This window comes from Sprattus sprattus, assembly GCF_963457725.1.
Source record: "Sprattus sprattus genome assembly, chromosome: 1".
Taxonomy (NCBI): domain Eukaryota; kingdom Metazoa; phylum Chordata; class Actinopteri; order Clupeiformes; family Clupeidae; genus Sprattus; species Sprattus sprattus.
This window is the reverse complement of record NC_137920.1, coordinates 25205144-25217643: the sequence shown is the minus strand read 5'-3', so window position 1 is coordinate 25217643 and position 12500 is coordinate 25205144. Positions and strand designations below refer to the sequence as shown.

General features: G+C 46.7%; 1 protein-coding gene across 1 annotated transcript in view; it reads left to right on the top strand.

Moving 5' to 3' along the window:
- Positions 1-9957: 9957 nt before the first annotated feature.
- Positions 9958-12500, top strand: part of LOC308368753 (signal-induced proliferation-associated 1-like protein 2) — a gene marked incomplete at its 5' end in the record, with an annotated part of 61521 nt that continues 58978 nt past the window's right edge. The window contains one exon of the mRNA XM_080843007.1: positions 9958-10027. Within this exon, the coding sequence (XP_080699133.1) occupies positions 9958-10027 (70 nt within the window). The remainder of the gene's footprint in view (positions 10028-12500) is intronic.

The window sequence follows — 12500 nt, the reverse complement described above, 5'->3', positions numbered from 1 at the left end:
CAAGCAGCACAAATGCATAGCCTACTTGTCAGTCCACTCTGTCTTAAATTCGAGAGTTTTGGAATCAACTTTTCGTGTGTGAGAGCCTGGCAGATGATCATTAGTAAGTGTGCTAATGTATGTGTTTTTCAACATATTCATGGTTGAAATCGCAGTCCCACAACTGTATTGAGGTATGCATGTTCTTGCTGTGTGACTGATATAACTATAACACTGCATGATGTATGATGTATGATGAATACCGTGGGTTTATTTTTCTGGCCCTGTCCTCAGAGTTTGGGGGGTAATTTTGTTCGAAGTGTGCATGCTTTGTTTCATAGTGACACATTCACGTTACCACTTTTTGACAAGGGCAACCGTCTCGTGGCCAATGAGTGCATTGTCATAGCGTTGTAGTTATTCAAAGGTTACCCAGCGATCATTGCAGTATGAATGTGACAAAAATACCAAAGAAAATAAGAACGTATTCATTTTATTGGATCGTTTTATAATAGTTTCTGTATTGTATATACGATAAGCATATCGTTTTGTTATAAATCGCTACTATGTTTTTCACAAAAAAATGACCACCACGATGGAGATACATTTGCCTACTCAAGTGAATATATAACATTAGACATGCTAAAGTTGACTGAGCTACATGTCTCCAAGGCCTATGTGACGACACCTGCCCGTCAGGTCCTGAAGCTGCATCCGTGTCATGTCAGTGACAGTTGGGAGGAAAAACAATCAATGACTTCCAATAAAGAGGTTATGTGGTAGCTACGGGCTCGACAAACAGTCGTTACCCCACCCAGCGGACCGGCGTTGAATAGGTTGAATAGGCTTTAGGACGCATAGCCGTCGGAGTAGTATAAAAGCCCGACCAGTACGTTCAATTTTTTCTGAATCAACCGCCTGCCCCCGCCCGCCCATTTTTTTTTTCGAGGACGGAGAGGGATGCAGAAGTATAAATTAGGCTTAAACCTCCTCACTGTCCCGCTCTTCCAGAACTGCCCTCTACATCTGCTTGTCTTTCAATCCCCCCCCCCCCTTTCTTTCCATCTTCCTCTCACCTCACCTCATCTCTCTCTTTCTCTCGCTCTCTCTCTTAAGTCTCCTTTTGTCAGTCTCTCTCTCTCTCTCTCTCTCTCTCTCTCTCTCTCTCTCTCTCTCTCTCTCTCTCTCTTTCTCCTCACTTGTCCTCATTCTTTAGGTTTTAGGTCAGCCCCACATTGTTGCAGACTATCTGAATTGTGACAATTGTTCCTCTGTTGTCTCCTCCACCCCACCCCTCCCCATAAGAAGGCATTAGTGAGTGAGTGACTGAGTGAGTGAGTGAGTTAAAGTCCCAGTGCTGACAATGCAATAAGCTGTTAGCCATTAAATGTGGTTTTAAAATGATGGGGAAACTCCCAGCGGGGGGAAATACACAGTGCTAACACCACAGATTCTCTGCTCATTGTGCTCTGTGTGTGTGTGTGTGTGTGTGTGTGTGTGTGTGTGTGTGTGTGCACGTTTGGGTGTGGGTGGGTGTGAGTGAGACAGTGAGTGTGATTACGTTTAATTTTCCTTCAATTGTTTCTGCTTCTTTCTACTTTGTGGAAACGTATGTTGTTATTGTAAATGTAAACCTCACTTTTGTTTGTTTGTATGTGAGTGTCCGTCTGTGTGTGTGTGACTGTGTGACTGTGTGTGTGACTATGGTCTGACTTGTGACCGTGGTTTCAGAATGCTTGTGTCTGCATATATGCCAGATGAGTGTGTGTGTGTGTGTGTGTGTGTGTGTGTGTGTGTGTGTGTGAGATAGTGAAAGAGAGAGTTCCTCTTCAGTGCTGGCGAGGGTTTGCAATGGTGGTGAGATCAGGAGTCAGAATGGTGATACGGGGTCTCTGCCATGGTGAGATCCAATTAGATGCTAATGACTTGAGGGTCCTCTGACCACCAACGCTATTGTTTACACAGGACCCGCTGTCAGGGAGATGGATGCCAGGTGAGATGGAGTGGCAGGGAATGGGAAAAGGGAATAGCAGCGTGTGTGTGTGTGTGTCTATGTGTATGTGTGTGTGTGTGTGTGTGTGTGTGTGTGTGTGTGTGTGTGTGTTAGGGTGTGTGTCAGAGTTTTTGTCTGTCTGCACCATTTGTGTGTGTTTGTGTATGAGAGTCTTCATGTTGATTTGTGTATGTGAGTTTGTGTGAGCTTGCATATATGAATATGTTCTTGTTTGCCTTTTTGCGAGTGACAACTATGTTGACATAATGTATCTATGAGGAAGAGCCCACACAGCAATGCAATGCATTTATTCTGCATAAATTAAGCTGTGTGTGTGTGTGTGTGTGTGTGTGTGTGTGTGTGTGTGTGTGTGTGTGTGTGTGTGTGTGTGTGTGAGAATAGACTGTCAGGCTATGTTCTGCCTTTGTGCATGTTTATGCACCAGCATGCATGTGCCTGCATATTTATGTGTGTGTGTGTGTGTGTGTGTGTGTTGTAGCAGGGTTGCATGCACAACCTTGATAACCTTGCTTTTTAAGGTGTGTGTGTGTGTTTCTTTGTTTGCATGTAGGAGAGAATGTCTCATGACTTTATGTCTGTCTGTGTGTGTGTGTGTGTGTGTGTGTGAGTGTGTGTGTGTGTGTATTTGGCCTGGAGTAGTTGTTGTCAATCAGTCAGTCAGGTATGTAAGCCTCTGCCCCCCCCCACCCTCAGGGCCAGACAGGTGTCGAGCGTCTCCACGACTGGTGGAAAAAAACCCACACACAAGCACAAACTGTTGCGCACGGCAACACACACAATTATGTCATTGAGCCTACCCCTGCGGTCAAGCTCGTTATGTCTGAATTAACTCTTGATTAAAACCAGAGAATGACCTAATTCTCAGTTCTTGTCTCCACTCCAGACCTAACGCGCTGGGCTAGTCCAGGAAGGATAGGGGGCGTTATTGATTTATTAAAGTAGGCTGATTCTCTGGAGGTTATGTGGTTATGGTTGCTTATTATGTTTTATTATGTCTTAGTCTTCCTGTCTTCTTTCTCTTCTTCTTTCTCTTCTACTTTTCTCCATCTGTCTCACGCCTTCTCTCTTTCAATGCCCGTCTCTCCTTTTGACTCTCTTTTCTCTCACAATCTCACTCACTCTCTCTCTCTCTCTGTCTCTGTCTCTCTCTCACACTCACTCTTGTATTCACTCCCTCTCACACACTGTCACACACTCACACATACACACTCTCTCTCACTCTCTCTCATTCCCTCTTTCTTTTACTCACTCTCTCACACACACACACTCCTCTTTTCTCCACCTGTCTTTATCCCTCTCTTTTTCAATACCTGTCTCTCCTTTTTACTCTTTTCTTTCTTTCTTTCTCTCTCTCTCCTTTTCACTTTGTGACACATACCCCTCTTTTCCTTGGACAAGTGTAACGTTTGTGTGTGTGTTTTCTTTCTTTCTGTCTCTCCCCCCCACATGTCTGTTGGAGGGTTTTTAGTGTTTTCTGTGTTTTTAGTGGAGTGATTGTGTGAGCGAGTGAGACAGTGACTTAATAAAGTAGTGCTAAACCTCTCCCTCCACGCCCGTGGGAAGGGATGGGTGTGTGTTTCCAGGGTGTGCAATACCCAGTAGTGGAGAGCAGCGAGCAGGGCTGAGGTGTGTGTGTGTGAGTGTGTGAGTGTGAGTGTGTGTGAGTGGTACTGAGATGAGTATGTGTGTGTGTGTCTGAGCGTTGCTGAGATGAGTGTGCTGTCCAGGCCATATGGAAGGTATTACGGGGCCAGGACTGGTCTTACTTGGCCCCTAATGCCCCAAATTAAGGGGAACACATACCAAAGTGGGCTCTAATGGAGCTGGATCAATGGGTTCATTCTAGGTGTGATTCTCTCCGGTGTGATTCACGTGAGAACCGAGCTGCGCTGCAGATATGGAGAAGGAGAAACAGATGGAGTCTTTCTTTCTGACTATTGCCTTCTTTGCTTCTTTCTTTCTTTCCTGTCTTGCTTGCTTGCCATCTTTCTTTTTCATCTTTCGGTCTTATTTCCCCCTTATTCTCTTTGTTTCTGTCTATTTCCAACCTTCATTTTCTCCCTACCCTCTTACATCTATGGTGTTTTAATCTCTGCTGGCTTCTGTGTCTAGTCTCTCTCTCTCTCTCTCTCTCTCTCTCTCTCTCTCTCTCTCTCTCTCTCTCTCTCTCTCTCTCTCTCTCTCTCTCTCTCCCTCTCTCTCTCCCTGTCTCTGCTGGTGTGAAGTGTAGCTGTGAGCTTCACAGAAACATCATGTCCAGCTTTATCTGCCCCTAACAAACCTTTATCTCCCAGTGGGAGCTTTGCCACACACACACACACACACACACACACACACACACACACACACACTCACACTCACACACACACACACACACTCTTGCTCACTGGACATTCGACGTGCCACATGAATCCACCAGATGTTTTATGTGTGTGTGTGTGTGTGTGTGGCATAGAGAGACAACTGTGCATTTATGTGATTTAATCATGCTTGTCTGTTAGAGGGAGAAAGACAATGGGGGTATGCATTTGTGTGTGTGTGTGTGTGTGTGTGACCGTGAGTGCTAGAAAGCAAGGAAGTGTGTCTCCGACAGTGTTTATGTGTCTGCAGGAGGGCCTGTGTCACAGGGTGCACTCAAGAATGTGTGTGTGTGTGTGTGTGTGTGTGTGTGTGTGTGTGTGTGTGTTTGTGAAGGAGATAGAGAGAAACTGTGTGTGTGTGATTTCCACAGCTCTCCCCTGATTTATTTAAACAGCTGATATGCGTCATCCGGGTCAAACAGAAAGAGGAGAGGCGGCCTGTCTCTCTGTCCCTGCACACACACACACACACACACACACACACACACACACACACACACACGGACTGTCTCTCTGTCCCTGCGCACACAGAGAGAGAAAACAGGAGGGAGTCCACAGCATGAAATAACATGTGGCCACGGCAACAAAGACATACCGACGCAGGAACAGGCCAAACACATGGACACACACACACACACACACACACACACACACACACACACAGAAACATTCACTAAACACACATACACTAAAAACATTCACTAAACACACACACACACGCACACTGAAACATTCACTTAACACACATGGACACACAGACACAAACTTGCATGCATACAGACTCACACACTGACTCATACCCTACCTAAACTGTGATTAATTGCATTCAAAAGATCCTATGATATGAGGTGCTTGTTGCCATAGCCTCAAGACGTCTAATGGACACACACACACAATTCAGCACTGGACTCCACACACACACACACACACACACAATACAGCACTGGACACACCCCACACACACACACACACAAACACACATTACAGCAAGTCAGATTGTGCAGGCTCCGTGGAACATGCTCTCAACCCCACAACCAATATCTAGAAAACATTATATTCTATACAAACACACACACACACACAGACACACACACACACACACACACACACACACACGGAAAGAGTTAATCCGTCTGGCTTGCATGCAGTCAGTACTGGTGAGGCTGCTGTGCAGCTGTGAGCGACTGGGCTGTGGGCAGGAATGAGGAGATCAGTGGAGGTTTCCAGCATTCCGTTTGCATTCCCAACTGTCACGTCTATTTTGGGGAGAAGTGGACTTTGGGTTCATGGACAGACACACACACACACACACACGAACACACACACACACACAGCTAGACTTGCAAATGGGTATACATAGTCTTTGTCCATCTTTCCTGACTCTCTCTCACACAGTCTCAATTTCTCTTTCTCTGCTTCTCTCTCACTCCACTCCACACTCTCAATCCCACACTCCACATTCTCTCTCTCTCTCTCTCTCTCTCTCTCTCTCTCTAGCTCTCTCGTTCTCTCTCCCCCCCAACTCTCCCCCCACACACACTCTTTGACCTCACCTCTCTAATCCCCCTGTTAGTGTCCCAGGGCGGTGGGGTTCTTTGTAGAGAGCAGTGTTTGGCAAACACCACGGCCCGATCCAAACACCAGCCCACGGGGGTCAACACCATGGCCCGATCCAAAAACATTTACAGGGGTCAACACCACGGCCCGATCCAAACCCATTTACAGGGGTCAACACCACGGCCCGATCCAAACCCATTTATAGGGGTCAACACCACGGCCCGATCCGAACACATTAACAGGGGTCAACACTACGGGCCGATCCAAACACCAGCCCACGGGGGTCAACACCACGGCCCGATCCGAACACATTTACAGGGGTCATTTACAGTACCTCCCACTCCTCCACCTCCCTGCTCTCTCTCATGTGTCTGTCTGCCCCAAACACACATACACACCCCCCCCCGCAACACACATAAACACACAAATGGAAAAGGTCACAGTTTATCTCACACACACACACACACACACACACACACACACACACACACACACACACACACACACACACACACACACACACAGATATATGCACACACGCACACACACACACACGCACACACACACACGCACACACACACACGCACACACACACACACACACACACAGATATATGCACACACAAAACACACACACACACACACACAGATATATGCACACACAAAACACAACATTTGTACTACTATACACATGTTTGCTGACACATGCACACAATACTCAGAAATACCCATACACAGCAATAAAACTCTCTCTTTCACTCCCCCTGACACACACACACACACACACACACACACACACACACACACACACACACACACTGCTGCCCCCTCCAGCGCGCCCTCTGGGGTCGGTCATCTCCTCTCAGCAGGGCCTTTCCTCCCTTTTGTCTTTCTCTCTTGCTCTCTCTGTCTCTGCTCTCTCCCCCCCGCTCTCTCTCTCTCTCTTGCTCTCATTCCCTCTGTCTCGCTCTCTCTTGCTTTCTCTCTCTCTTGCTCACTTTCGCTCTCTCACGCTTTCGCTCTCTTTCTCATAGGTCCTCGGTTTTATTTTTGATTTTTAGTTTCCCCCATATTTTCCTCTCATCCCCCAGTGTCTCTCTCACTCCATCCACTGGCAGAACATCATCCCCTGTTCTTTTGCCCTATTTGTCTCTCCCAAGATAATCACTTCCACAGATGAGGCATGGCTCTTGCTTTAGAAAGGGTCCCTGCACAAGAGTGCTGTCTATAAAACAGGCCACTGTACGGGGTTAGTGCAGGGCTGGTGAAGTATCTCAGGTGTGTGTGTGTGTCTGTGTGTGTGTCTATGTGTGTGTGTGTGTGTGTGTGTGTGTGTGTGTGTGTGTGTGGAAAGGCTGTCTACATGGGGGATGGGGATACTCTGTGTGTGTGGGAATATTGTCCATATGGGTGTATATGTGGTCGGAAATATGCTGTGTGTGTGTGTGTGCATGCACATATATGGGACTGTGTGTGTGTGTGCGTGTTATTCAGGCATGCATACCAAGAGAGCATTAATGGAATTCAGGAATGTACTGTATATGTGAAATGATCCAGTTCCTCCTGGCATTCTACACACCCCTCCCTCTGCTCTCTGTGCTCTCCCTCTCTCTCTCTCTCTCTCTTTCTCTCTCTCTCTCTCTCCCGCTGCTCTCTCTCTCTCCCCCGCTGCCCTCTCTCTCTCCCTCTCCCTCTCTCTCTTTCTTTCTATCTGTCTCTCTGCTCTCTATCTCTCTCCCTCCCTCTGTCTCTCCTGTCTCTCTCTCTCTCACTCTCACTCACTCTCTCTCTCTCTCTGTCTCCCTCTCTCATGGAGTAAATCCCTCTGAAATTCCCTCTGGAGCGATTGGCATTAGGGGCGCGACCGCTGCGTCTCATTATAGCCCTCAAAACAGGCAGCAGCAACGGACAGCGGACACGCTTCTAACAAGGTCCAGGCAGTAGAGAACCAGGAGGAGAGAGAGAGAGAGAGAGAGAGAGAGAGGCAGAAAGGAGAAAAATGGGTTAACCTATTTAAAAAATCAGAAGCAGCATGCTCCGATTACCCGTCAGAATTACTGTGTTTTATTTTTTCTCCTCTCCAACAAATTGGAGACACAGTGCAACTTGCTCTCAGCTGTGCTGTTTACAGCACATGGAGAGAGAGAGAGAGGGAGGGAAAGAGAGAACGAGCGAGAGATCGTGGTTGGACCTGGTGTAAGTCATGAACTGCATTCTTGATGTTGATCTTGTTTGGTGCTGCCAGCAGACACCCATATGAAGTGAGAGAGACACACACACACACACACACACACACGCACACAAACACGCACACGCACAGCAGATACCCATATGAAGTGAGGCCCCCGCTGACTGCACAGATGTAAATATCATTTAAATTTGACACGAGAGGAGCATCACATGAGGGGACAAACTGCTGAGTGGTAAAGAGAGAGGGAGTTGGCCTTTGCGAGGCGACTCAACGGAGAGAGCAGCGCGAGTGAAAGGGAGTTACAAATGTTGAAAGTCGAATCAAGCCCCAACATTTTATTTATTCTTTTTGCGTAAAACATAAAACTACATTTCCCCCCTAACATTGGTGTGTGTTGTTTGCTCGTTGTTTCTGTCATTCGGGCTCTCTATGCATTGCCCTTGTTAACGCTGTGGCCCACCTCGTTAACCGCAGAGACTTCTGGATGGATAGAACAGGCAAGTATAGGCACTTGGCTTTGAGAGACGGTCCAGATCTATCACTGAGTGGTTTAGCGCTCCGTAGAGCATGTGATGGAGGGTGTCTGGACCTGGGTGAGACCTCAGCTGCGGCCCGTAGTCTTGTGTGTTTGGATAATATTGGAGGGGATGAACTGGAGTGATGGAGTGTTTACAGGGTGAAGGACAGGCAGGCGTGGTTCTGAGAGTGTCAGTGAGGGCAAGAAAAGAGAGAGAGAGACAGTAAGAGTAAGAAGAGAGACAGGGAAAGACCAAAAGATTAAGAGAGACAGTATACAAGAGGATGAGCGAGAGTATGTTTGTGTGAGCGAGGGAGAGCGCACAAGAGAAAATCAGATCAGAGAAATCAGAGAAAGACCGACCACCTAGTAGGCTTGGGCGGTGTCTATTCTCCATACCTTCCTGAGAGTTCTCTACAGCATGGGAGTACATGACTGTATTTGTGGGCAGAAAACAAAACAAAAGTGACATCGTCTAGTCTAGAATTCTTTTGTGTCTTAACATGCACTAAGTCTTACTTGCTGGGTTTTAATACTATAGCCCATAAAATAATGCAATGAGATGATGGGTGGGTGGTGGTGGCAGCCTGGCAGTTGAATAAAGTCCTGTGGCTAATAAAGTATACAAACTGGCTAATAATCATCTGAAGATGAAATGATGTGTGGTAATATTTTCGTGAATCCATATCTAGTCATATTTAATTAATTAGCTAGGAGACCCATAGAGCAGAAATGACCTAATTTGGGCAAAGCTGTGTTAGCCATCGTGCTCTGCTATCTCCGGAATCATCCGGGAGAAAACGGGATCACCCGTGTGAAAGTTGAGCGCCAGGACAGCAGCGCGGAGTTAAAAAGAAGGGGGAAAATATCACCGTTTGTTTATTTCAACAGAACTGCTCCACTTCCTCGTTGGCGTAGAACACAAAATGCGATCACCCTCTGGGGAGTTTGGGGAATGTAGTCTTACCAATCTCCTAACAGTCGTGTGCATGTAGACATAAAAAAAAACATGGGGGAGATTGCTGTGAATTATATTAAATATAAGTCTTGCGTGCGAGTGGTAATAGAAAAAGGAGCGTGTTGAAAATCATACCTTTAGGGTTCCTCAATACCATTGGGGTTCCTCAATACCATTGGTAATACTGAGGGAGAGATACAGAGAGAGAAAGTCATAGAGTGAGAGACAGACAGAGGGAAGTGTGTGTGTGTGTGTGTGTGTGTGTGTGTGTGTGTGTGTGTGTGTTGAGAGGGTAGGCAAAGCATGTGTGTGTTCAGAGAGTGTAGGTGGAGCGAAAGGTGTGTGTGTGTGTGTGTGTGTGTGTGTGTGTGTGTGTAGTGTAATGGAGCTCCTGGCAGTGGTAACTGGCTGCGTAGTGGCGGTGGCCCAGGGGAAGGTGTGTGCGCAAGGATGTAGAGCTGTCTGACAAGGCCTGTGCCCATGTAGGGACTAGAGCCGGGCACTGTGCCCTGTGAACCGCCCTCCACACACACACACACACACACAGATACACACACACACACACACACACACACACACACACAGATACACACACACACACACACACACACACAGATAAATAGACACGCATGCATAAACACACACACCGATACACACACACCCACACACACACACATATCAACACACACAGGCACACACCCGGCACATCACAGCTGCCCTCTCCATCGTCGCACCCCTACCACACCTATCTCTACCACTGTGAAGCTAGAGCCAGCCTGACTCATGGGGACTACAGTGCATACTGTCATTCTGTGTTTGTTGGAAATTCTTTATTAGGAACAATCCCTTGAGATGAATCATCTCGTTTTCAAGGGGGTCCTATAAACTACAATATGGACATTTTATTATACAATGTGTGTTTGTGTGTCTGTGTGTGTGTGTGTGTGTGTGTGTCTGTGTGTCTGTGGGTGTATGACCGAGACAGACAGGCAAAGGAGAAAACTACTGTATGTCAGAGAGAGATGGATAGAGAAATAAAGTGATATACTGGTAGAGAGAAAAACATGGCCACACCACACCACACCACTGTCAGAGAGAGAGAGAGTAAACGGGGAAAACTGCCAGAGAGAGAGAGAGAGAGAGTGGTCTGATAGTTCTCCATAGCCATGTTTGTGTGTTCTGCTTAGTAACGGTCCCTGTGGCATTGCCTTCGCTGTGTTTACTGACACTGATGAAGGGAGTGGGTCTGAGGGAGAGAGGACAGTTGAGACATAGGGCACCAATGCCAGTGAACCCCCCCCCCCCCCCCCCCGTGTGTGTGTGTGTGTGTTAGTGTGCATTTATAGTGCTGTTTGAAAGCAGAGGAGAGTGTGAGAGAGTTTAAGTGTCTGTGTATACGAGCCTGAGTGAGTGGGAATGTGCTTATTCCTATGTGAACTATTTATAAGCTATTTATAGAGCTCTATGTGTGTGTATGGATTTCACATGCTATGCCAATGCCTATATACTCTATGTTAGTGTGTGTGTGTGTGTGTGTGTGGGTGTCAGCCTTGGGAGTGTGCTAGCAAATGATGCTTTGGTGTGTGTGGGTGTGGGGGTGTGGGTATGGGTGTGGGTGCGGGGGTTGGCATGTATATGTCTGTTATGTGCTCATTATTCCTGTCCTCTGGCTGCCCCGCATGTCCCACAGCCCAAACTAGCCCAACACAGCGAACCCATCAACAGCACTCATTTCGTTGGGTTCACACACAGAGCCAAGGGCTTAGAAGGCTCCCTCCCTTAAAGGGATTGTCCTTAAACGGAGTTTAGACGAGTGTCGGTGTGTGACACCATTGCCTTGCCATTCAGAGCTTGTGCGAACGCCTCGATGGAAAATGGGTCAAAGTTATTTCGAAGAGAAATGTAGTTATGAGGGAGCCGATGAGCTTTAAAACCTGCAGCTTGAAATGGCAAGGCAGCACTTTTGAGAATGATTTACAGCCTATATTTGATTTCATACACATGTTTTGACATGACATACTTGAGCTGCTTTAATTAACCATATATAACAAGCTATACCTATGGCATGGTTGATTTAAAGCAGCTTAAAGATATCATATATAAATTGGTATACATCATTCTATATATCGTTAACAAGAGGCTCCTTGTGTAGAAAAGCATAGTCCAAATATACACGGAGAATCACAGGGTCATATACGCTTGACTAAGTAGGTCTCAAATAAAGTGGCTGTCATCGACCTTTGACAGACCGATGTACAGAGCCGCCGCGGTCAACAACGGCCTTTCAGCACCAAGCCCGCCAGCCAGCCGTCTAACTAAACAAGGGGTTGGCATGAGCAAGGAATGGGAGCATGGCATGGCAGAGAAATCAGGCCATTGTTGAGTCGGTCGAGGCGTTAATCAATATGGTGGCACTGCAAAGGCTGCCAGTGTTTCGTGTGTACGTGTGTTTCGTGTGTATGTGTGTGTGTGTTTCGTGTGTGTGTGTGTGTGTGTGTGTGTGTGTGTGTGTGTGTGTGTGTGTGTTTTTTCTTTTAGGCTGTGCATGTGAGTTATGTAGGTGTGTGTGTTTGTTAGTGTGTACATTTGTGTTAGTGTGTGTTATTGTGTGTGTGTGTTAGTGTGCGTCAGTGTGTGTTCTGTGCCTCATTTGATTAGCAGCACTGTCAGTCTCTGTCTGTTATCTGGTTCACAGCACTTGGATAGCAGTCCTCAGTGTTGGCAAGTGATACGGGCTGTTTTCTTCACGTTCCCAATCTTTTTTTTTTTTAGCACTTTGCCCACATTTTTTACTCATTCCCCAGCAAATTGACTGTATTGGACTGTACAGAACACACACTAACACACACTCTAACACACACAATAACACTCACACTTAAACACATGCACACACTAGCACAATTTTGTCTTCAAATGGACTGGTTT